The sequence below is a fragment of the Callospermophilus lateralis genome, chromosome 5 (assembly GCF_048772815.1).
Source record: "Callospermophilus lateralis isolate mCalLat2 chromosome 5, mCalLat2.hap1, whole genome shotgun sequence".
Taxonomy (NCBI): domain Eukaryota; kingdom Metazoa; phylum Chordata; class Mammalia; order Rodentia; family Sciuridae; genus Callospermophilus; species Callospermophilus lateralis.
Genome location: NC_135309.1, coordinates 90,804,297 through 90,831,722, shown reverse-complemented (window position 1 = coordinate 90,831,722; position 27,426 = coordinate 90,804,297). Strand labels below are relative to the sequence as shown.

Below are 27,426 nucleotides of genomic sequence, written 5' to 3'. Positions count from 1 at the left end.
AATGGTTCTTTGCAATTTACTGTCTGTTGCATACTGTCTTACTCTTTATCCAGCCCATTCTCATACATATCAAATGAAAAACTGAACTGAAACAGGAAAAAGTTATTAGCTACAACTCACCTTAAAGATTTTGATTTAAAAAAACAAAAAAAACCAACCTTATTCTGAAAATAGTTGATGGTTTAATGGACTTTAACCTTAAAGGATTTCAAAGTATTTTAAAAATGTGCCCCATTCTTTAAAAAGTAGTCAGCTTCCTCCCCCTCAGTGATCTCTAAAATATGTGTCTTTAAAACACACTTAAATGTGCATACTCTAGAAATAATTTTTTTTTTGTCTTAAGTGTCTACTGACAAATTTTACTCTCATTTAATAGTCCTATTTTCTCCCATCAGGTCATGATGACAAACTCCAGCTGAACTTAGGTGAAGGATGATTCTTCCTGACAACTCTGGTAGGTTTTTTAAAAAAATATATTTATTTTTTTAATTGTAGTTGGATACAATAACTTTATTTTATTTTATTTATTTATTTTTTTTTTATGTGGTGCTGAGGATCGAACAGGGCCTCGCAGTGCTAGGCGAGCGCTCTACTGCTGAGCCACAACCCCAGCCCCTCTGGTAGGTTCTTTATGCAGCATACTCTGATTTTCACACTCGCCATTCTTTGCTAAATTTTTCTTGGATAACACTCCAAGTTGACTAACGTCCTGACTGGGAAAATCTTCCACAGTCTTTATTAACTTTACCTGGCTTTTCTAAAACTTTGACATTGAAAGGATATAAAAGTTAAAACTCAGTGCCACATTTCATCAAAGTAATAATCATACATACCACCTGTACATCTGAAGGGACTCTGGAAAGGAAGTCAAGTAGCTCATTGTTATCAATTGCATATGGACTCCGAAGTTTTTTTGTAAATTTATTGATGCCTAAAAAAAAAAATGATAGGTCAAACATAGAAATCTCCAAAGTTTGAAATTATACAGAGCATTTGTCTGGCAAAAGTGTTACAGTGATTTGAAGATCTTGCTTATATGCTACCCCTCAACTTTGACTGAATAAAGCAACCTATGTTGTTTTCCTGCCTCTCCCCTTTTCCCAACTTAGCTGCTGCTCTTTCTCTTTGCACATTTTGTTCCTTTTTAGCAAGAAAAGCTTTCTCTTTTGGAAACAAATGGGAATAGCTATAAGGAATGATAAGGCTATGATGAAAATTGTCTTCCTATATTTTTAGATTGAGATTGTTAAGGCAGGAAGTCTACTTGATTGGCTTTCCCCTTTTCAAAAGATACATCTTTTTTTGTGGGGAGGTTTTGCCCTTAAGCAAGCTAAATGCCTAGAAGACACATGACCTTGATTTTTTTCAAGCATTAGGAGAGGGATTGCTATCAGCTTTTTCTCAAAAAATAGTTGTACATGAAATCAACACACTGACAAGAACTGAAACAAACTAGATAATATAAGAACTTTCTTATATTTCTGGCTACCTACCATTGAAAGAATATTCTGTTTTATTTCATTTGATGAAACAAGAGACCCAAACACATTCTCTAAAATTATTTTTAAGACAGCTAGCCAGTGAGGCCCCATAGGTTACATAGCCAGATGTTGGCCATGACCTCCAGTTTCTAAGAACCTGGAGAAGTAGCTTGGGTTGGTGAGGGTGTTTAGTAGCAGAGATGGCTTGGCAAGTGTGACCCTATTAGGTTGTGTTAATAATATCATGTGGTAACACATGATAATGTACCTTGATTCCTTCAATAATAGAACATCTGCTTTAATATCAGAAAGGAACAACAGATGAGGGCTTGAATATACAATAGAAAATAAGAATATGGTGGAAATGCTTCACTCCTTGTATAGTATCATAATTGAATTTCTGTTAATTATAGTAATTAAGATAGGAAAAAATAATTGTCACCCACCCCATGTTTAAAAGTGATGGTAAGGGGTTGGAAGGCCTGCTAAAGATGGGCCAAAAAACAATATGGAAATAGGAATTATAATCGTAGAGGCCTTGGCAACATTAGACCTCAGGTTACTTTATTCCAGAAAATTTCTTTTAAGGTCTTGAAAACAGAGAATAAAAAACTCCCTTTAATCTCTTTCCTTTCAGTGTAAACATGTTTTCTGAAGTTAAGATCCATTGGTATTCTTTGCATTTTACTTTAGCAATCTTAGATGTATGTGTATGTAGGCAAGGACAAGTAGAGACTACTCTGCCCCATCTTGTTTATATATATCATTAATGTTGTAGTTTTATATGTTAGATCTTAAAGACTGAAAAGGGGATTTTGTAAACCAAGGATTTTGTCAAGAAAGAAGTGGGGGGTGACACATTATAAAGAATGCTAAAATAAATTATCTCTTAAATGGAGCTAGGTATGTAAGAATTGTTAGCATGCAGCAAAATCATATTAAAATTTAGATTTAAAAATATCACCTTTCAAGTAGCTTTTTGTAGAAGCATTCTTGTTCATTACGTATAAAACAAGTATTTTTGTTCCTAAGAAGCCTATAAATGCCAACAACCCTTCTCCTGAATCTTAAAGGTGACCTCTTAAATAGGCATAAACAGTACCATGTTTACATACATTTCCACAAAATAAAGTACCACAGCAAAAAAGCATATTGTCCTAAATGGACCATATGGATCAAAATGCTCCTATTTGTGTGTAAGTGGTGAAAATAAATCAGAACAGTATCTAGACAAAGCTATACTTTGATATATGAAGAATCTGCACAACTACACCTTTATAGTATAATAGAGCCTATGGTGCCAGATAAGAAAAATGCATTTTGCAGGTAGACCTAAATCTTTACACTTTTGTGATTTTTAACTGACCTGTCTCATTTCATCATAGAATAGCCACATGACCATAAATATAGTGAACTACTGAGAGCATAACTCATCCCTTAAAAATTGTTTATTCTTAACAGTTAAGACACTTAAAAAATTTTTTTAAAAGGCTTTTTACTTACCCCAGACAAGGACAATGTATCGTAGTGGAACGAAGTACAGGATGATTGTGAACACACAGAGGGCTACAATGGCCAGCCAGCTTAAGAATGGAACAGTCCAGTTGAAAGTACTAAATGAAAAATATAACACGTCAGCAATCTGAGCACTTCACACCTTTTTCAAACAAAGATTAAAATAAATGTGATTGTGACTAATTTGGAACCTAATCAGTCTGCATTTTTCTCTGGAGTAGAAGCCAACTGTGGTAGGCTTATCAGAGGACACAGGTTACTCAAGATTTGCTCAATTCCATGAATATAGAAGCCCACTTGGATTGTAGTGGACAACTTCAGAGTCTAATCACTTGTACTCTTTGAAATCTATGTAATTCAATTATCAAAGAGGAACTAACATTCTGTTACCTAACTCTTTAGCAAATGGTTTAGTGAAAAAGAGCTATTGTACTGTTTGTGTGACTCCCCACATGGTAAAAAGATTCATTTTTCTCCTGCTAAAACTAATACCCAGCCTCCTTTTCTTTGTTTGTTTTTTGTTTTGTTTTGTTTTTTAGGAGTGGAACTACCCTGGGCATTCTTCCCTCTACCAACCTTCACTCAATTTTTCCCACATTGGGAATAAAATGTTTCTAGCAGTTGTCTATAGACACAGTTCTTATACTTTGATGTAAACCCTCTAAATTTTTGAATTCTTACTCAGTTATGTTTCAAATGGAATTATAAATAAGGAAAGGGGGACAAAGCAATTAACCTTATAAAGCTTTACCTGCTATTATTGCCCTTCTCCTCAGGAATAGATATTAAGAAATAACATCAGCATTGCCTGTTATTCTCCCTCTAGTACTTTGGGAGAGAATGGCACATGATGGATTTGTAGATAAACTGTGAAAAGGGAATACAAACTGGAAAAGTATGCTTATAGTAGGCTGGGGCTAATGGGTCTGTAGTGTTGCTATACTGCTGGTGATTGATAACGTGGAGGACTTGGTCCCAGAGGGCTACAAGACAGTAAGTATTGACAGTAAGACACGATAAAAGCAGAAACAGGATCAATGAACAAGAGTAGGGGATGTTATAAAAAGTAAGGAAATGGGGAAATAATTTAGTGGAACAACAGGGAAAATGGAGACACACACACAAAAAAAGATGATGTAGAATATTTTTTTAAAAGAGTGCAGAGAATCAAGAAAATGAAAGATGAAAAGATTATATTTAAGGCTTTCTGTGAAGAAGTTCTGTGATGAATCTCAGATAACAAAATTATAGAATACATAGAAATGCATTGAGCCTCTAGGTTAGGTATACAAATACATCACTATTTACAGATACACCATTGCATTTTTTTGAAATCTCTATAATGTTCAGTACCAAAGAGAAACGAACATATTGTGTCTACTGAGTCTAACAATAGTTTGATGAAAAGAGCCAAGAAGTAAAGAGATCTATATTCAAAGCCTAGATTCTGTTGTATGAGTCAACATCTCTAACCCTAAGTTATCTCCTTTAGAACATTAGGATAACTTCTGTTATATCAAGAAAGATTGGTTGTGATGCAGCATGTTTATGTGATTCAAGGTGATCAGAGATAATCAACGCCAGGAGTCTAAAGTGTGTCATTTCTTCCAGTGAGAAGGACTCCAAACACAATTCAGAAAATACAAAATTTATTTCTTCTAATTTCTTGGTAATGCATGTTATAGTCATTTGGAGTGGGGTTTGTCCAGGGCAGTTTTGATCCAATGAAGGGTGATTACTAAGAAATTTTTTTCCTATACTATACCTCAGCTTAACACATAAGAGTTGTTCCTTAGCTTTATGTCTTTTAGCTTGCTTTTTTGTGTCTCCTAGGTTAATTGTTACCTAAAATTGTTTGTTCTAGTAAACAATCCAAAGTTGGATAAGTTGATCCAAAGTTGGATAAGTTGTCTGTCCTGTTTTCAATAACCCTTGGATTTTTGGCTTTTCTTTGTTTTTTCCTCTTATGGTCAGAGTGAGCATCCTGAGACTGTGTCACTAGGTAAGGTTCATGCTTTACTTCCTTGATGGACACCTGTGCTTTCCTTGCTTCTGTCTGCTTGTGGAGAGAACAGAAGGCTTTCTTTCCTACGGCTCAGTTCAGAGCCATCCATCACACCACTCCATGTGTGAGGGCACTGGCACTTCACTTGGAAAACCTTCCTTCTGGGCAGCCCCACTGAAGGACTCCCTGTGTTTTTCTTTCTCTTATTGGAAGGATAGATGGCAAAGAATCCTCACCACTGTAGCTAGTGGTAGGGAAAAAAGCTTGCCCTTTTCTGTTTCTACATTTTGCATTATGGAATCTAAATCTAGAATATGCTCTTCCCCAAAAAAGAGTTGCAATTCAAGAAGGTTCTGGAATGATTATTTAGTAACAAGACATGGTATTTATAGAGATTTCATTTTGTGCTTAAAGATCACTTCTGAATCTGCTTTCTGGATGATGTTTTTAATCTTATGTGACCCCAGGGGAACTTTGCTTTTTTGGTATCCAAAATATTGTTTTACAGAAGATATAGCTCCTGTAAGACTTACTCAATCTTATGCCATATTCCTGTACCTCAGCATGGAAAATTCTACAAAGCCCAGGTTCCCCCAGAGCTGGTCCACCTCCAGACTCTGATCATATCCTTCAGCTAGCCATCATGTTCTCTGATTGAGTCCTCCCACCATTCAGAGTTAAAAAAGAAGCTTTCTTTCCCTCAGGTGTTCGCTAGTCTGATCTCAGAGCTGATCCATGGTCTCCTGGTATAAATAAAAGTGTATGATGTACTCCGGAGAAAAGTAAAAAGAATGCCCCAAATTTAGGGCTACCAATGCCCCAAATTTAGGCCACACTATGCTTCAGTGGATAGGGTAGAGAGTACAGGGAACATTCTTAGAAATAGCACAGGGAGGAAAAGGAGAGAGAAAAGGCGTGGGAGTGAGTCTTTTAAAGTCCAAGGCTGAATATTGTTTAGGGGTATATTTGCGAGTGAGAGAGAAAGGACCAATGAATGATTCACACCTTTTGTTTAAATAATTGACTCCTTTCAAATTCCTTTCAAATGTCCAAGGATCTAAATCTGCAGAATACTTTAGGTTATCAATAATAAAGATTGATATTTAAACTAAGAAAACCAGGCTTATCCAGATACATTGTACCCCTTCTTGACTAGATCATTAGCAACCATTACACAGGCCAGTTTCATGTAGTTTATGAGACCTTAGCATGTCTTCAACTCATAACCAATTACTGTAAATTCACCTTATTGTTTTTTTTTTCCTAAGTAAACTTTTTCGAGGGAGGGGGTATTGGAGATTGAACCTAGAGGCAATTTACTATAGAGCTACAACCCCAGCCCTTTTCAGTCCTTTTTAATTTTTAACCTTGAGACAGAGTCTCACTAAGCTGCCCAGGCTTACCTTGAACTTGAAATCCTTCTACCTCAGCCTCCCAAGTTGCTGGGACTGTAGACATGTACCACCACACCTGGCTAATTTTTTAAAATGTATTAGTAAATAAAATAATAAAACAATGAGATAAAGTAAGTTTCTTAATATTATGTTAGCTCTCAATGAAGCTGTATAAAAAAATTAAGATTCTAATTTTTTTAAAAAAAGAGAATTTTTTAATATTTATTTTTTAGTTTTCGGTGGACACAACATCTTTATTTTATTTTTATGTGGTGCTGAGGATTGAACCCAGCGCCGCGAGCACACTACTGCTTGAGCCACATCCCCAGCCCAAGATTCTAATTTTTAAGTATAAAAATTCTGTGATTTTTTTTAAATGACAAAAGTTTATTTCATTGATAATTATGATCTCAGATATTTAAACTAAAATGAGTTTAGGGCCGGGCATGGAGGCCTTGTAATTCCAGTGACTTGGGAGGCTAAGTCAGGAGGATCACAAGTTGAAGATAACCTCCCCAATTTAGTGAGGTCATAACCAACTTAGTGAGGCCCTGTCTCAAAATAAAAAAAATACAAAGGGCTGGGGATATGGTTCAGTGGTAAAGCACCTCTAGGTTCAATCTCTGAGGTGGGCGGGAGGAATAGAGTATAGGAATATTTCTGTAGGGTGCTATACATAATATTTTTTTAAAATATAGAGTAACTTGAAACTATAACTAGACCAATAATAAAATATAAGTGTCTTCATTACCTGATTTATTTTTTTCTATCATGATTGCATATTCCATTTAAGAACAAAGTCTTTCACTGTGAAAAATGTGCTAAAATTTAGGACGGTGGTATTTCTTCAAAGCTACAAGTATTACTTTTTTCCAACCAATATGTTCTAAATTTCAGGGAAGAAATTGACAGAACTTTCATAAAACCAAAGACTGGCAGAAACAAAGTAAATGATGATGAAACTGAGCAATAGATCACCCAGAAGGAGTATGTCCTGCCAAAATGAATGTGGCATTTCACCCTTCAAGAAATAAATGGATACCCACAGAAGGCCAGGGCTCGCATGTCAGCATCACTCACTTCTTTATCCTTTCGCCAAAGGAAGCCACTTCATCTAGGATGTTCTGGACACTCACACATACCTCCTGGATGGCATAGATTTTATTTATAAATCCCTTTTTTTCACTGTCCTAAATGCAATAAAAAAAGAAATTCTGTATGAATAAAATATATCCTTTAGTGCTTGAATTCTTTGCATTGTTCCTCATATTTAAAATTTAAATAAACTTTCTATACGTAGGTGGATAATTGAAGCTTATGAAAATTTCAGGATATTAGGGACATGAGGAGGAAGAATACCCAGCATCATAGACCTGTGCTGCTATGAAAATGGTTGTGACCCAGCAGACTTGAATTCTTTTGTTCTTAGGCTGATTAAAAGAAACATTGAGGGAGTTGGGGGATAGGGTGTGAAAGAGAGGACAGATCTCAATATTAGCAAACCTGGATTTTGCAGTGACTCAGAACCCATCAATACTCTATGTAGCAAATCCAGTTTTCTTGACCCTACCACCCATAGACCCATGTTTGGTTGTGGCTTCAGATAATTCAGCAGCAGAATATTCTGGGTGCAAATGAAACCTGTGATCAATGAAAACTGCAAAAAAAAATGACAAATAACTGAAATCCATTAAGTTGACACTTCGTAGATCAAATATACACTAAGCTTAATCACCCACTGAAAAGTAATACTCTTACTCAGTAGCATATACTATTAGTCAAAGTTCTAACTAAATCTCCTCTCCCTACCCCTCCACCCCCCTTTTTTTATATAGTTCATCCTAAAACTTGTGCAGAATTTAAGCAAAGCTGGTGCACTCCAGGGAAGAGGTGGGTGGGGATTTAACAAAGCACCCAGAAAGTGGTGTGAGCCTAAGGGAAATGTGCATATTTTGTAATTTTAAACCCAGAAGAAGAAATAGTGGTGGCCTTTCACGATTGAAAATTCTGCTTAGTAGCCTGGCATCACAGGCACTTGCCTAGGCTGTTTAGTGGAGACCATCCAACCCTGATTCCATGACTCCATTCCTCCATGCCAGCTTGAATATCTATGGAAATATAGATCCAATTTCATTACTTTAACTTCTTTTGAACACTTGCATACTATGCCAGAACACTTGAGACCTCATGTGGCAGTCAGTGCTTGCTGAAAGCAGCCAGGAAGCTAGAATAATGTTGCACATTTACATACTGACTTTCATTTCAGAAGAGTCTAAAGCACTTTACACTGTGAACACTTGGCCACGGCTGGCATCCTGCCACCCAGAAACCAAGGGCAAGTGAATCAAAGTTGTGTGTGTATCCTCCTAGGACATTGCAGTATACATGGACCAAGGACATGAAGGCCAGTTTTACAATAACTTGATCTTTGGTAGATGTCAATTACTTGGAGCTTTCATTTTATATTTAATTACCATGGGAGGATTGTCTACATTATTTATCTTGCTTATGCCAAAACAGATTTTCAAACAATGAGGTAGATGAGACACACAAAACCCAAAACAGTATAGAAAGCAATTAGCTACTCAGCATTCCCCACTATCATCAAAATTCACTTGTCATGATAGACTTGGATGCATCAACTGCTTATCTTCCCCCCCATTTAATAAAACAAAATGCATTAATTTTACCTATGTAATTGTACACTTTAGAATGAAATGAATAACTAGTGGCTCTTTGTAGTTCCGTTCATAAACAACTACAAAGTTGGTCGGCATGATCCTTAGTGTTCTCATCTCAAGTATCAACTAAATTAACTTATGTCCATAAAGCAAAGTGCTCTTATAAGTGATTTATTCTGTATATAGCAAAGTCAGTTGGAGGGCAGGGTGTGGGGGTATATGATAGTGGTAGACTGCAATGCTTAGTATGTGCAAGGCCCTGGGTTCAATCCCCAGCACCACAAAAAGAAAAATGAGTCAAAACCTGCTGATTGTACAATGAAAAGTCTGCTGAGAATAAGATTTATTCAAAATTATGTGAAAAATATTTTCTCACAACAATAAAATATATAATATTTAGGTATAACTTAAGATATATACAAAATCTATATGAAAATATGGATATATCATATTTGTATATTATAATACTGAATACTAAATTTTTTTTCCCTCAAGCATTTCCCAAATGTTTGAAGAGAATATGATGATATGTTTCTAAAACTTGTTGGGAATAATAAATAAGTACAGCCAAGAAATTTTTATAAAAGAGAAATAATGAAAAAGCATTTAATGGACCAGATACTTAAGTAATTAAAGTAAGATGTGGGCACATAGAGATTGATATAATGAGTCACCATCATAAAGAGGGAAGTGTTATGTTACTGAGCAATTATGTCCACTATTTGAACAAAATTATGTTAAATCCTACCTTCAATAGAGTCTCTAACCTATTTGAGATAACCCATATCTACCTCAATATTTACTTCAAATAGCTCCAAATACATTCTAGGTTAATTTTTGAAAGCTAAAAATAAATGATAAAAATATAATATAGGATGGGCTGGGGTTGTGGCTCAGTGGCAGAGTGCTTGCCTTGCACTGACAAGGCACTGGATTCAATCCTCAGCACCACATAAAAATAAAAACAAAGATATTGTGTTGATGTATACCTAAAAAAATATTTTTAAAAAATATGTAAATTATTTACTCACCTTGGAATACAAAAGAACTTTCTAAACATATAAGCTCTAATAGAAGATCACAAGGAAATATTTGATAGTGATAGTTACATAAAATCATATCAAGTCATCATAAATTTGGAAGGCTGGAGCTAGGTGTATAGTTCAGTGGTCTGGTGTATGCTTAGCATGTGTAAGTTCCTAGTTCAATCTGCAACACCACCCAAAATTTTAAAGTCTTGAGTAGGAAAAAAATTTGAAAGAATATGACAAGTGATGGTATGATGTTTCCAATGTATTCAGTAAACATCTGAAAATGTTTCATTGAAGTTTTGTTTATAATGCCAAAAAAATCAATAATATATTGGTTGGGATTAATTATGAAATCAAAAGCATTATTATTTAATGAAAACAAAAATGCTTATGATCTAATAGAAATAAAAAGTAGGAAGTAAATGTGATATATATATATATATATATATATATATATTTTTTTTTTTTTTTTTTTTTTTTGGTACTGGAGATTGAATGGGGAGTGCTTAAACAATGAGCCACATCCTCAGCCCTTTTTATTTTTTGAGACAGGGTCTTGCTAAGTTGCTTAGGGCATCAATAAGTTGGTGAGGCTGGTTTTGAACCTGTGATCCTCCTGCCTCAGCCTCCCAAGCTGCTGAAATTATAGGCATGGGTCACCACATCTGGCAATATAATTCTATTTTTTAAATGGCTGTTAGGGGAAAAATGAAAGGAATGTGTCAAAATATTCAGATAATGGAAGTTTATCTTCTTTGTGCCTTCCTATAATATTTCAAAGCTTGCAAGTAATTTTTTTCCTTTATAATCAGAATATTATCCTGATTTTTCTCCAATATTATTGAAGGAACTTAGAAGAAATAAGTTAATTAGAAATTACTGAGCATGGTTTTACTGTGGTATTTTAATGTGTTTTTCTATTTTTATAAGTAATTTGGGGGGAGAAGTATAAATCAGTGGTCATTAAACTCTGCAAAGTGATTTTTAAAGAGCTCATTCAGTCCTCTCAGCCATCCTACAATATATTTTTCTCCACAGAAGAGGAAACTGAGGCTCAGGGAAAATGACAGCTTGGATTGGGACTGCAACTGGCTAACTTCAGTCTATTCTTCAAACCATAACATATTATATGACCATCCTATTTTATCCAGGAAGTTTTTATTTCCTCCCTAAAACCCCAGTATGATAAACAAAAAGAAAGGATTTGAAAACGTTCAGAAACTTTTTAGATAGCACCATCTACCCTTGGTACTCATCACACAGATAAAATCCAGAAACTAGATTCAAAGGTGGAAAGTGAACAGCATCAGATTAGATGCTAACAGGATGCACAAATACTAAATATGGAAACTTCATTAGTAGGATGTGTCATGTTAAGGTGTCTCTAAAGACTATTTTTAGTAGATACTTTAAAACCTAACTGTTGGTATATGATTATTGGTTAATATTCTTTAAAAATCAGATCACTCTTCGTTGTCTTTGTTTCTCCTGTACTCTCAGCCCACTGCCACTCCTTGTCTGGCCACCAAAAGACAAAAATAAGATGGTCTCTCTGTAATGCTGGCAAAGTTTTGGAATGTTGGCAAATGCTTTCAGGTAAAAAATTGTATTTTAAAATCTTTCATCAATTTCTATATTCCTCCACTGTGGTCTCTAACCAATGAAGTAATTACTCTTTATATACAGTATATGACCCAAAACTGCAATGGGTAATGGAATTGCTCTGTGTTACATTCCACTGTTTCATACTTTTTTTCCCTAATGTTCAGTACTTTATTAGTTGAGAATAAATTGGTACATTTCTTTTATTGTTGTTTTTGCCTTCCTTTATAAACTGGCTTGGATGAAAGAAATATCATAGGGTAGTCAATCATCCAAAGACTTGGTAGTGACACTGGTTTCTTTAAAAAATGTATTATTAATATTACTTTTGAAGATGTAAAAAAATTACCCATAAAAACAGCTATAACTATAAATCTAAGATCATGTGAGATTTCTATTGCACAACTACTTTAATTCTGTACATTTTTAAGAAGCTTATTAGACTTTAAATAGTCCATAAAACATCAATAAAAACAAAATTTAAATTAGTGATTTTCAAATATTTGCCCATTTTATTACTATTACATATTACAGTAAGTCAAGCTACATTCTGTCAAAGAAGTAGCTACTTTATAGGTATTTCTTTGAGATTTTTAGGAAAATCTAAAGACCTAAGCAATTAATAGGAATACCTTACTTATTTGGAAAATCCTGTCCATTGACTTCTAAGCCAAAATGACAGATGTCCCCTCCCCTCTTTCATTGATTCCATTCTGAATGGGACCAAGAAGCCAAAGTGATAGGCATCTGGGATGTGTATTCTGGGACTGACTCATGCTGAGCTGCATCCTGCCTCGGCCATTAAAGCATTTAAGGGCCCTGCCAAATAGTCATTGTCAACCTGTTGACATCATAGAAAGTGAATCTGTTGAACGCCTGGGCTGTATTGCTTACTTAGTGGGTATGTAGAATATGTTTGTTCCAAATATCACTATTTTAAAATTTTTTTTCACTTTCCAGGCTTGAGAGAGTGTCTTTAGAGTGAAAGGGAGGAGCTATTAGATTTTATGCCAGCATAACAAACATAAAATAGAACAGTACTAGCAAACCAAGGCATATGGTCACATTATTTCCTGGGGGATGTATTCAGATTTGAGAGTCTTCTACCCCAAAGAGCTAATCTTGATCATTAATTTTGCTTCTTTAAATCTTTGCTATATAAAAGGTTATAAGGTTGTTATTTGCTGAGACATAATTAGTTTACCAATAACTACAGCTCTGTGGATAAGTATAGCTTCACAGAACATGAAGTCCAGAATTGTGCTTAGAGTGTTTGTTTTCTATTATTTATTTTTTATGCTAAATATAGCTTTGGTCCACCACTTTTTCTAGTTTATCAGTAAAATGCCACTCAGTTCTACACATCTAACCTATGGAAAATATATTAGATATGACATATAGATTAGATGAAGAAGTGATCAAATATTTTCTCTGTGCCAATATGCTTTCTTTTTCAGATATAGGAAACTACATTTCAGCCCAGTATCTAGAATACTGAAATTCTCACAGAGAGCAACTTGGCAACTCAGAGCCCCTTGGCTACTGAATCTTATCTAAGTGTCTTACTCAGTTCTTACTATATCAAATCTTATCCAGTTTACTTGGTGCCTTGGCTCTTCTCCCTTTACTATCCTTAAAAAATAGGAGAGTTCCATTGAGATACTGGATTCTGAAAGATATGTATGGTTAAGAGGCTAGATGGACACAATTTAACAAGACAGTATATTTTTTTCTTAAAATAGTTTTCAAAAACATCTGTATCTCAGGGTTATAAGAAGAACTAAATTAAATGAAATGCTACATATAAAGCTTCTAGAATAATTTCTAGTGAAAATAAACTATGAATATAATTCTTTAGTTTTTTAAAAAAGAATTGAAATTATTTTTATTCATTTTGGCTTATATTAAAAACAAATTTTGGAAACATTAGAGGAAATTTCCAACTATATGAAGCCTTTTATTACATGTTTAGTTTTGCTCTAGATGATCCAGTGTTGACCTGCCAGATTCAACTTTAGACAGTAATGATAGATTCTTCATGTCACATAGAGGATCCCTTCTTTACCTTCTTACTTAGCAGATATTTTTGTTTTTTGTTGTTTTCCTTCCAGAATAAGTATTTTCCTGATCTTAAGTTTTTTTTTCCTAACTCTGTTGCAAAGTAGCCTTATGTTTTTCAGTGCTTATTTTCTGCAGTGCAGTTTATAATAGCCTTGTTGCACATTTACACTTAACCTTAAAAATGATTGTAAAGTTACAAGAATTTAGATAGAAATATCACCTGGACTGAACAGTTTTTAAAAAAGTCTTGTTTTGGGAGTGGGGGGGTGGTAATTGGGGATGGAATCCAGGGATACATTACTACTGAGCTACATACCTAGTTCTTATTTTTTGAGATAGGGTCTAACTTATTGAGGGTCTCGCCAAAGTTCCTGAGGCTGGCCTCAAATTTGAGATCCTCCTGCCTCAGCCTTCCAAGTCACTGAGATTACAGGGATGTGGCACCATGCCTTGCCAAAAGTAATTGTTTTTAAATAACAGCTGGCACTCTGTTATGATGAGAGCCAGAAAGGAAAGGATAAAGAAAAAAGAAAAGGAGGAAAGATCAGACAAAAGAGGAGAAAGGAAGAGGCCAAAGGGAAAGAGAGAGAAAGGGAAAGAATGAAAATTTGGAGAAGACACACTTGGTCGGACAGGAGAATGAGGATTCCAGGAGAGGTTGGAGTAAATTTGAGCAGGGAAGGACAGATATCTTGGATCAGAAACAAAAGCAAAACAAATACTTCCTAACCATGTTAGCTTCTAATTAAACAAAAATTATTACCCGTGAAAGACTGTATGTAAAATACTTATTTTTTTCTAATAAATGCAAATAAACCTTACAAAAGGCCTGCACAGAGGTGCAGATATACCTGTTGTCTGGGGAGAGTTTCCTGAAGCCAAGTATTTTAGACACCCTCATCGTTTAGGGCCTAAGGAAGGTGCAAATATCTCTAATCCTAAGGATTTAAGAAAACTCATTCTAACTGTCCTGCAAGTATTTGACAACTCTTAAAAGATGGGGACTATACATTGGTGTCACAACCTTTGACTCAGTCTCCTTGCCAGCAGGCAGGAAGTACAACTCCTAGAGAAGGGCCTTGTAGATGATCTGTCCAGGCTTTTGTCCCAGGAGAAGCTCTGCTTTCTGATGCACTCCAAGTGAAAGGACCAAGAGTCTGGCTCCAGGCTAGCCTTGATAAAAGACACACAGAAGCTCTGAGGCTGCTGTTCCTAAGTAACCAAGGAGAAACATAAATAACAAAAGCTACTATCACCCAGAAATGCTAGGATAAGAATTTGTGGGATAAGAATCTTGTGTGAAAGCACAAGATTACAGTGGCCAGGGACAAGTCATTGTCTGTACTTAGACCTCATTTGGAAAAATAAAAATAAAAAGATTAAGTAAGGTGGGTCCTGAAATCCCTTCAGGTTAGATTTTGCCATTTTACCCAATAAGATAGTAAGGCTATGGAATAACCTCTGTCCCTCAGAGTCATTTGAAAGATTTCAAGACACTGCTGGTAGGTTAATCTGCAGTTTCTATAGGTGCAGACATAGAAATGTGAAGATTATTTATGAATCTTAATAGCAAATGTTGGGATAGGTTTTCTTTATTACAACTTCTAATGAAAAAATTGTAAATGCCTATGTTTGTTTTTAAAAGCCTCTTCTAAAGTGTTTCATTTTCAAATGTGTGTTTAAATGTTTTAAGTTCAAATGCAGAGCTAAGAGAACATTTGAGAAGGTAGAGAAAGCAGTTCTAGATAAGCATAATCTTATTTAGAAGATGATTAAATTTCTAAATAATTGGCTCTATTTCTGAGTGGTTCAAATACTGCCACTCATTTCCTTAGCTACATGGTTTTGAGCAATTTATTTGACTTCTTCATCTGTAAAATTGGAGAAATAAAGGAAGATACCTTGTGATCATTAAAAAAAATTATCTAAAGCATTTACCACAAACATCTGGAACATAAGTACTCAGTAAATTAGTCATTAATATTATCAATAACTTAAGAAACTGAAAAAGGAAATAGTCTAACCTTTAAATGTTAATTTTTATTAAATTTTAATAAAGACGACAGAATTTTCTCCCTTCTTATTTATAATTCTGGAATATTATTTTATGTTTCTATGTTGTCATATGTGTCTCATATTATCCTTACAACAGTCACCCAAGGTGACCTGAGTTATTCTCATTTCCTGCTTGAGGAAACTGAAGGCCTATTATCTAAAGTCCCACACTTCTACCGTAATTTGTGCTCACACGACTTTGGTAGCTCCAGTTATATTTTTATAAGTTTATATGTTTATATATTTTTACCTGAGATTTGAAAACTGGCATCTGAGTAGAAAGAGACCATCTGTTTACAATAGTCCTCACCCACTAAAAGTTGTATGTCCTCTTCATGCCTTTTGTCATACTCATGTAAGACACATGCCATTATCACATATATCATGTGATTTTTTATCTCTCAGTGCTTATGCAAGCAAAACATTCCATTAGAATCAGAGTTTTATTCCTCAACAAGCCTCATGGCTGAACCAAGGCCGAATTCTCTAATCTTAAACAGTACAAGCTCTGTAGCCAATCTACTTTCTAGTGCAGTTTTTGTTTGTTTTTGTGGGGCGGGTTATCAAGCCCAGGGCCTCACACATGCTAAGCAAGCACTGTACCACTGAGCCATACCCCTTGGCCATTAGTGCAGTTTTTAATCAAAAAAATAAGCTTTCTAATATATAACAAAAGGACATTTACACAAGGGGTGGAACTTGTGTAAAAATGAAAAGGTTTTCTTAGATTTTATTTAAAAATCATCATTTACCTTTTTAGGACTCTATGCTTCATAAAACACTTTTATCTTTCTATTTGAGATGCCAGGGCCAAGTGGTTCCTCCATTTTACACATAAGGGAACTGAGGCTTGGAAAAGCTAAGATGTTACTAGTTAAAAAGAGTTCCCAGCACCATAATCCATGTCTCATGAGTGAAAAGGGACTTCTTTTTTTTTAGGTCACTGTCAAAAAGCCATCAAGTCACACATGATATTTTTTTACTACATTGTTTTAGATATTTAAGCTTGGCTCTTCCCAAAGACTAATCTTGAGTCATAATCAAATTGTGTGAGAAAGGAGTCATATTAGTATTATAAAAACAATGTTCTTTGTGGTATCTCCAAAACCGAGTAAGAATTACTTTGTGAAATCCGGAGGCTATTTTTCTTTACAAATATTTTACAAGACAAATTTGTACCTTTCTAAAAAGGCACATCTGTTATAAATTATAGAAAGAGAGAATCACCATCCTTTCTCCCATCCGAGCTTAAAAGAGATTTGTTGACATATTCTAAGGCCGGCATAGACAAAACAGCACAGGAAAGAGGAGGTGGTCAGCAGGACCAGGGTTTGGCTTTGTTTAAACTAATTCCACATGCCCCATGAACCATTAGCTGTTTTTTATTTCCTGCTCTAAAGATCTGTAGTGAAAATAATCTGGGATAAGGAAAAGCTGCGCTTATTTTTTTTTTCCCCCAACAAGATGCTGTGTTAGCAAATAGAACATATGAGCCACCTTCAGCAAACCAAGGTCTTTAATAATCCATTTTTCAAACACTACTGGTATTTCCTTTCCAAACAAAGATGGACTGTGACTGGAATCAATTTCATCATTTGTATGGTTACAATTGCCAAGTTTCTGGAAATAATCGCCATTTAAGTACTGGATAATATTTTTTATATGAAGCCAACAACAGTTTTATTGCTATTTAATTTCCATGATTTGTTTGCCTGTTGTAAGTTTTCAGTGTTCTGAGAACATGATGTTTGGGGATAGGGAGAAGTCTTAAAAACAAATCAGGAAAAAATCAATGTTGAAGTTGTGTTAATGGCCCGACTTGAATCCACCAAACAAGGGAAATGAACATTAGGAAAAATTTTCCTTCACCATTTTGGGCTTTTCACGCTCAGTTTTCCTATAAAAGGCACAATAATAATAATAACATCACCCACCATTTTCATATTGGACATAATGTGAAAAATCAAGAACAGGGCTGAGAACTCAATTGTCCTCCTTAAAAAGATAATAGGGTTCTTCAGTGAAATTCGACAAAACAAAGGTAATGTCAGTAAATAAGGGGCTTGGCAAATCTGGAAGGAAGTAAGCCATCTTTCTCTATTGATGCCATATGTAGCACATACCTGAATAAGAACTTCATGCTCTACGGGATACTGCTGATATATGGAGCAGGCCTATCTTCTCAACTCCTTCCTTACTGCATACTAAATCACTAAATCAGGCTCATACTGAGGTCAACATGGAAGAAAACACCTAAGGCCCACTTTATAATTGTAGCATTGTTGAGAACTTACTTATAGGGATGATGGTCTCTGTCTGTCAATGAACTTGGGGGTGGGTCAGGGTGAAGAGTGGGAAAAGGCAAGATAAAGATGGTTATCAACTTGAAAGAGTTTCAAAATATTACACCATAGATAGCTATTGCTTTAATAGGATAAAGTAAGTCCTTAGAAATGGTGGTTTACTTATCTGCATTTTAAATTCCTGTATGTAAAATAAAAGTAGAATGGATATGAATTGAGGCTATTATGTACTTTCCTGGGCTTGTCCTAATCAGGTTGATGTGAACCTGAATCCTGATGTATTTTACAAAGTATGTGACCTGTGTAAATTACTTAACCTTTCAGATACTCAGTCTTTCCACTAGTAAGTTAGAGACAGTGTCTAGTAGTGTTGACAAATTGTATACAACGGATACATTCGTAGTTATTACATAAAGACTAGTTCAACAGACATGGTTATGCACACGTATATAATCCCACTATTTGGGAGGCTGAGGCAGGAGGATTGCAAGTTCAAGACCAGTCTAGGCAACTTAATGAGACTCTGTCTCAAAAATTACAAGGTATTGAGGATGTAGCTCAGTGGTACAGCACTTGCCTAGCATGTTGTAAGGCTCTGGGTTCAATCCCCAGTACCAACAAAATAGACACACACACACACACACACACACACACACACACACATTCATTTCCTTCTACCCAGTAATTGTCTTTCTTCCCAAAAGGTAATATTTTCCTATTTTGAGTTCTTTCTTCCTTTTCCTGGAATTTATGTTGAGAATCCTACTTATCAGATAATTCATTTTATTCATATCACCTACTCATTTGAGCAGTATTCTGTCTAGCTAAACCTCTTAATAAGTACTTATTGAATAAATGAATATCAACTAAATATCAGGCACTGTTATAGGTTCTACAGGATACAGAGATATGCAAGACAGCACCAAAAAAAAAAAAAAAATATATATATATATATATATATATATATATATATATATATATATATATATATATATATATGTCTCTGGGGATAGTAGGCTCCAGGGATACAGTGATATGCAAGATGGCACCAAACACATAAGTAAACAAGCAAGAAAAATAGCAGGAAGTTAAAAGTTCAGTGAACCACTGGACAAAGGTACATATTCTAGAGAAGGACCCAGTGGTCAGGGTGGGCTGCTCCAAAGATGAACTCTGTAGTTGAAAAGTAGGTGTTTAGGTCAGGAAAACAATAACTCCTTTTGGTCTTTCAAATGGAATTTAATGCAGGGAAGTGGCTACACAGGTGATGGAAAAATTGAGAATCAAATAGAGTGTGGCAGATTTTGGCAATGCAGGAAGCCATTGTCAGAGGGAGGTAATGCTACTTACTGGAGTCTAGGTACTAGACCACATGGCCTGACCATGTGACAGGAGCCAAGCCATGGAAGTCTTGGCAGTATTTGAGATTATGGAGGATCTGTCTGTTGGGAAGGTGAACCACAGACTCAGCCACTTAGACACTATTAGAAAATGCCCCAGAAGCAAAGAGAAATATGGGGAATTGGGAAAATTGTCCTCATTTTTCTCCTTCTTCCTTCCTTCCAATCTTCTTTTATTGAATTGAAGATGAGGACAGAAAGAGCATGCTTGAGAAAAGCTAGATGAAGAGTTGTATTTGGACAATGAAAAAGTGTGAGGTGCTTATTGGATATCCAGGAGGTGATAGCAATAGGTTGAAGGATGTTTGAGTCAGGGTAGGAGACACTGATTTGAAAGTCCTTGGTATTCAGAAGGTCCTTAATGTCAAAATAGAAGGAGTCACCCAGGTAGGGAATGTGGACAGAGAGCACCAAAATAGCTCTGGGGCCCAGCAAAACTTAACTATTGAGCAGATAGGTAGGAACTAGCAGAGGAGACTGAAAAAGACTGAAGTGGGAGAAAAATTAGAAGGCACTATGGAAGTCAAAATAAAGCAAGTATTTGAAAGAGAGAAGGATAAACTCTCAAACTCTGAGAATTCAATAAAGACAAGAGAAAAATGCCAGTGGATTTGGCAAATGGATATGTGACCTTAAGGAGCAATTTCAGCTCAGTCGCTGGGATAGAAGCTGTGGATGGATTTAGCAGAGTGCAATTGCAAATTGGACACACTCACTGTAGACACCTCTCAAAAATTTTGCTGTGAAGGGTTGCTATGTAATGGGGAGAGAGCTGGAATATATGTGTGTGGAATCAAGAGGCTTTTTAAAAGATAAATACTACAGCCTTATAACTCCAATCAAGATTTGTAGCTTAATAATATTCCTAGGTGATTCATATGCACATTAGAATTTGCAAAGAGATATCCTAGAGTATATTTACTTGTTTTTGAATGACCGAGCAGCACAGAGGAAAAGGATGTTGCAGAAAATGAGGGCTAACGACAGCTGCAGTTTGCAAAGAGACGAGACAGAGGGAGAGGCAAGGATACCTTTTCCCCAGTGACCAAAGGAAAAAAGAGTAGTGAAGATAAAGGAGGTCTCAGCATTGGTGTTAGGAAGATGCAAAGACCTGAGTATTCTAATCACTTCTCTTTTTCTCTGTGATGCAGGAGGCCAAATCATTAGCCAAAAATGAACAGGACAGAGGCTGCTAGAGACATCAAGTGTGAAACTGTTCACTGGGGATGCCATTTTTCCTCTCAGGGCTGTTCCCAGGCCCTGTGGGGTGATTTATACCAGTGCTGCATTGCCATATTCACTATTGATTTTGCATTTCAGGCCCTTCCACTACCTTAATAATATTAAGAGTTTTCCCTTTCTTGTCTAGTCTTTTATTTAATCCCCTTTTACAAAGCTTATTGTACTGTTGAAAAGTCTAAATCAACATGGTATTCAATAGCCAACAATTGCTCCTAAATGGAAAGAGAAGACCTTTTTTTTTTTTTTCCTGATGAAGACTACCTTTGAACGAAGACTACCTGCCTCTCCTGGCCCTCCCTGTCCCAGCAGAAAGGTGAGCCAGCCTGCACCAGGTCTGAAACCTAGCAGGTACCACCAAAGAGTGAGAAAATATGCTTTTTTTTTTTCTCCTCTCCAATTCCTGCATTTTATTGCTGGCTCTTGATTTTTTGGGCAGTACTAAGGATTGAACCCAGGGTTGCTCTACCATTGGGCTACATCCCCAGTCCTTTTTGTTTTTCTTTTGAGACAGAGTCTCATTAAGTTGTCCAGGCTGGCTTTGAACTAGTGATCCTCCTGCTTCAGCCTCATGACTCACTGGAATTACAGGCATGTACCACAGTACTTAGCCTGGCTCTTGATTTCTGAGAACAAAAACAGTTCTTTGCAAATTAAACAATAAGAAAACAAATAACCCAATCAACAAATGGGCCAAAGACCTGAACAGACACTTCTCAGAGGAGGACATACAATCAATCAACAAGTACATGAAAAAATGCTCACCATCTCTAGCAGTCAGAGAAATGCAAATCAAAACCACCCTAAGATACCATCTCACTCCAGTAAGATTGGCAGCCATTATGAAATCGAACAATAACAAGTGCTGGCGAGGATGTGGGGAAAAGGGTACTCTTATACATTGCTGGTGGGACTGCAAAATGGTGAGGCCAATATGGAAAGCAGTATGGAGATTCCTGGGAAAGCTGGGAATGGAACCACCATTTGACCCAGCTATTGCCCTTCTCGGACTATTCCCTGAAGACCTCAAAAGAGCGTACTACAGGGATACCGCCACATTGATGTTCATAGCAGCACAATTCACAATAGCTAGACTGTGGAACCAACCCCGATGCCCCTCAATAGATGAATGGATAAAAAAAATGTGGCATTTATACACAATGGAGTACTACGCAGCACTAAGAAATGACAAAATCATGGAATTTGCAGGGAAATGGATGGCATTAGAGCAGATTATGCTAAGTGAAGCTAGCCAATCCCTAAAAAACAAATGCCAAATGTCTTCTTTGATATAATGAGAGCAACCAAGAACAGAGCAGGGAGGAAGAGCAGGAGGAAAAGATTAACATTAAGCAGAGTCATGAAGTGGGAGAGAAAGGGAGAGAAAAGGGAAATTGCTTGGAAATGGAAGGAGACCCTCATTGTTATACAAAATTACATATAAGAGTTTGTGAGGGGAATGGGAAAAAATAAGGAGAGAAATGAACTACAGTAGATGGGGTAGAGAGAGAAGATGGGAGGGGAGGGGAGGGGGGATAGTAGAGGATAGGAAAGGTAGCAGAATACAACAGTTACTATTATGGTATTATGTAAAAATGTGGATGTGTAACCGATGTGATTCTGCAATCTTTGTAATGTTTTGAATAACCAATAAAAAAAAATTTAAAAAAAAAACAGTTCTTTGCTAAGTAACTGGATAAACAATCTAGAACTTGACCAGGTCACTGGTGATTTAAATTTGTTCCACTTTGCTGGTATGGTAGCAGAAAATTTCCACCATCACCAGAATGATATTGCCTATCTGGGAATTTATTTGCTTCTGTTCTGAAGGATCATTTTTGATTTCTGGAAATATTCACATGCCACTAAATCATAACAAAGGGGAAAAGGGTTACACATGGTCCCCTATAAACTGTTCTAGGTTTAGTAAAGCATATTGTCCTTGCCCTGGGTTCTTCAAATAAATAAATACCACTCAATTATATGTACTGAGTGAACCTTTTACTCCATTCTTGTTTATGCAGGAGATTCTATCATCAAATGAGAATAAATTGTTTTCTATGCATCTGGAAAGAGTTGGTGACAGAAAAGGCCATACACACAGGTGGTGACGCAAAATAAGTTTTAAAGCCATGCCTTATACAGAGCACAGCTCATAAAAGTCTTCGTGGCAACTGTAACTCACACTCCTCTCCTCCTGTGACCCCCATCTTCCCTACTAACACTCCACTCCCAGATGTTTCAGAAGGGAATTTGAAATAGGTATGTCACCATTTGGGAACCTCTATTTAAAAAAAAAAAAAATCAAACACTGAGTTCTGAATCACAATTAAATATGAGCAACTCTAGTCAGGGAAACACACACACACACACACACACACACACACACACACACACACCACAAATTTCAGGGGAACTTGACCAATATAAAATCAAGTACCAGTATTAATGAGAAAACCTTCAATAGGAAAGCATTGGGAAATATTGCCACTGCAAGAGGGAGTGATTCTACTTCCAGTTCTTTTCTTGGAGTTTGTATTCCAGGACGACAAAAGAAAATATTTTTGGTATAATTTCTTGTAGAGCTAAAGAAATCCCTGTATACTTGGATCTATTTAAGATTGTTTTGAGTCTAATATGGTAGATTAATCCCAAATATGTAAAATGTTTAGCCCACTGTCTGATTTATAATAAGTTCCAAAAATGTTCCTTATTACCATTTTATTACTATTAATTATTTTTGTTACTATAATTATCATTAAGTGCTGGAAGATAGATGACAATAAATATTGACTTTTCCTACCTGATTTTTGATGTGTTTATGATATCAGATGAACACAAATGTTTAAATGCCTCTGTTTATGAATGCTTCCTGATTGTAAGCACTAAAGTTACAACAATCTGCTCTTCCTCAAACACACTGTGTAGAGTTGATAGAAATTATTTTGAACCTTCTGGTTTGTGTGACTTTTTGGCACATCTACCAGTATTATGAATTAGATATTTAATCTGAGCCAAACTGCTGCTATGCAGGAATACAAATAGAAGTAGCATTTTCCAGACAAATACATAGCCAGGGAAAACAAAGACAGCATTATAAATTAACATTTAATTTTTCATTATTCACTTTATTACTCTAAATGTCAAAATTGTCCTCCCAGTTTCTGATTCTTATTTCCCCTCCTTTCTGAGAAGCATTTAAATACTTTTCTTTAGCCAACAGGCACTTATTTATTCTTTTAACTCCAGAGAGATAATTGGCACAATTCAATTAAGAACACAAAGTCACTGATACCAGGTAGTGTCACTCTTGTAAGGTCATTTTGCTAAAGAGCCACCTTATAGTGGCAAACATCACATTAATATAGGATAGAGTGGTCACGCTTAAGAAACATGATTTCTAAGAAATATTAAAAGACAATATTATTACATAACAGAAAGGATTTGACAACTGACAGTATTTTTTGATATTGCTGATTGCTATTATTTTTTTCTGCCAGGATAAAAATCTTCATCCATCTGAAGTTTTATTTACTTTTTTTTTCATAGTGCCTTGTTGCCTTAGGAAATTTAACTGACTTTAGAAAATGATTAGGTCATGAAGGTGAAATCCTCACGGATAGGATTAGTGTCTTCATAAGATACCCCAGAGAGTCCCTCACTTCATTCCACCACATGAGGACATAGCAAAAAGACAGTCATTCGTGAGCCAGAAAATGATCCCTCAAGAAACTGAATCTATTGGCTTCTTGATCTTAGACTTTCCTGTCTACAGAACTGTGAAAAATAAATTTCTGTTCTTAAGCTACTTATACTATGGCATTCTGTTATAAAAGCCTGAATGGACTAGAACATTAAAAAATTCATCAAATCATCAGGTTTGATTTATAAAATTGTATTTATGTATTAAGATTTTATAAATATATTGTTTAAATTTAAAGTTGAAGTTTGTAGAATTACTTGTAATTTTATCTATTCCAAATATGACAAAGTTGACTATTCCCATCTACTTTGTTATTAAGTAAGTTGGTTGTCTTAGAAAAATGTTTAAAAAAAAAAGTTACTTAGAAAACATTAGGAAAATCATTTTGTGAAATTTGTATTTAAAAATTTTAATGCAATTGAATTCAAAGGACAAGGAAGAACAGAATTTTCTATTCAAAGTCCATAAGCTTTCTCTTATTTGTAGGAATTATGACTGACAAAGAGCTTTTCAAGTCTAGAAAGTGGGCATCCAAAGTTTTAGGCAAATATTCAAAACCCATAAGTTCTCTAGCATCCTTAGGCATAGCAATATGATCCATAGACAATTTCCACCCTTTCCATCAGACAAAATTCTACAGACCACAAAAGTGTGTGTGCATATATTTTATATCAGCACAGAATAGGTGCTAATCACTGGAAGGAAGGATAGTCATAGATCCCCAGGCAACACACCTTTGCTACATCAATACAGTGGGATGATCCACACCTTAAAGAAACATTAGTAGGATGAAGTTCAATATTCAGTTAGAAAATAAGTTCTCTTCCCAGTTGTAAACCAAGTTTTAGTTCTTCATTCACACTTAGGACTCAATGATAGAAGTGGAAAACAGAACATCCACATTATATGCCAGGTATTATGTTAAACCCTGCACTTGCCTTAGGAAAGCATTCCACAAACAACCCCACAAAAACTATTAGCCTCATTTTGCAGTTGGTAAATATCTTCAAAAGGTCACCGAGCATGAAAGGGGCTGAATGAGGACCAAAAGCATATCCGCAGGTGGCAAAAAACTTAAACAAAACAAAACATTGCATTACAAAAACTTAAAAATAAAAAATAAGATTAGATGACAGTAAAAAAAATCTCTTGAAAACATTGTGATCATATTTAGGATATATCCTTCCAAAATTTTTTCTATGTATTAATCTTTCTGCAATTATTAATCATTTGATTACTACATGTCAAGAACAGTGTCATATGCTATGGATTCAATGAATTAGTCAAGTTTGATCTGGAATCCCTGATATTGAACATGTAAATTTATTGCATTTACAAAGGAGATGTGTAGTATACACCCATGTATACATATTTCTTGCTTTTAACTTCCAAATGCTGAACATTTTTATTGATTTCTCTTGCTATCATTTAAATAATGGTGTGGAGAACATCTTTGTACATAAGTCTTTGTACTTTGTACAAGCCAAACTTCCAAATCTTGAAATGCAGAGTTGAAGGATACATATTTTAAATAGTATTTTATTATATATTATTTGATACCAGAATTGAAATCAGGGGCACTCAACCACTGAACCACATCCCCCAGACCTATTTTGTATTTTATTTTGAGACAAGATCTCATTGAGTTGCTTAGCATCTTGCCATTGCTGAGGCTGGCTTTGAACTTGTGATCCTCCTGCCTCAGCCTCCCAAGCCACTGGGATTACAGGCATGCACCACCACTATGCCCAGCCACTTAAATAGTCTTTTAAAGTAAGTAAATAAATAGTTTTAAAAATTAGAAATACATGTTCAAATTGGGATGGAAAAGCTTCCCTTTTACTCACTGACTCTGAGCCAATTTCTCTCCTTCTTGGACACAATCAGTGTCACCTAATTTCTCCTAGAGTCTTCCAGAAATTCTGCTGTGCATAGTCAAGCAAATACAAATGTGAATGAGTGGAAGTGTATGTGTGTTATCCTATTTCTTTTTTCTTTTAAGACACAAACAGCATATAATAACACAGTCATGTTTTTTTCCTAATGAATTATATATCTATAAAATTGTTTTGCATGAATGTTAAAAACTTTCTCATTCTTAGAACTGCATAATGGCCCATGGCATGGATATACCGTGAATTTACTTGATCAGTTTTCCATTAATTAAGTTTAGGTCCTTTACCAATTTTTGTTATTACAAAAGGAGTTCACACATGTTAGGGTATCTGTAGGATAAACTTGTGGAAGTGGAATTGTTTGGCCAAAGAATCCATGTTTTTGTGATTTCAGTACCTACTGCCAAACTGCCTTCCAAAAGAGATTGTACAGCTTCTACTCCCACTGGGAGGACATGGAGGTATCTATTTCCTTGCCAGACTGCATCTCAGATGTGCCTCCTCTCTTCCATGTATGTTCAAGAATATCTGGAGACTCAGACTAATTACTGGGAGAGCTCCATCAGGTCAGTTTTTTATACTTTAAACAGTATTTGTCTAAATTATGTTTTGAATTAAATGAGACTCTGATAGTTAGTACTGAGTACAAAATATATGTTAGAGAAGAAGACAGTTTTAATCTGGATATAGAAATGGCAAGCCAGTTGAGCGTTTTACAGTACAGGTGGGTCACAAATAATCTCCAAATTACTGATAGACTAAAGTAGAATTTTTCTTGTTCTGAAGCAATTTCCACCAAAACTGCTACATGGAAAGAGATTTTTGAGAGTATTTGTGCATTGTATGTAAGGTCTAGCCTCATAAGTATGTTTGAATAAATGTTTCTATTTTACTACATTTTCAAGCAGAAAAAAACCAGCACAGTAGTAGAATAAGCAGTAGAACATTCCAGTGAAGTATACAGGCTATACAACTAAGTCGCCCCAGGTTTGGACCTCAGTTTCCACCTGCTGACCTTGGGTTTGAATCTTGCTAACTAGTTGTTCTCATGTACCTTACTG

The 27,426-nt window shown here is 35.6% G+C and overlaps 1 protein-coding gene across 1 annotated transcript in view; it reads right to left on the bottom strand.

The window, feature by feature from the left end:
• Mctp1 (multiple C2 and transmembrane domain containing 1) overlaps positions 1–27,426 on the bottom strand; it is a 509,148-nt gene that overhangs the window by 2,154 nt on the left and 479,568 nt on the right. Inside the window, exons 20-22 of the mRNA XM_077109389.1 lie at positions 7,476–7,585; positions 2,985–3,094; positions 834–931 (exon numbers count right to left, since the gene is read on the bottom strand). Of these exons, the coding sequence (XP_076965504.1) occupies positions 834–931; positions 2,985–3,094; positions 7,476–7,585 (318 nt within the window). The remainder of the gene's footprint in view (positions 1–833; positions 932–2,984; positions 3,095–7,475; positions 7,586–27,426) is intronic.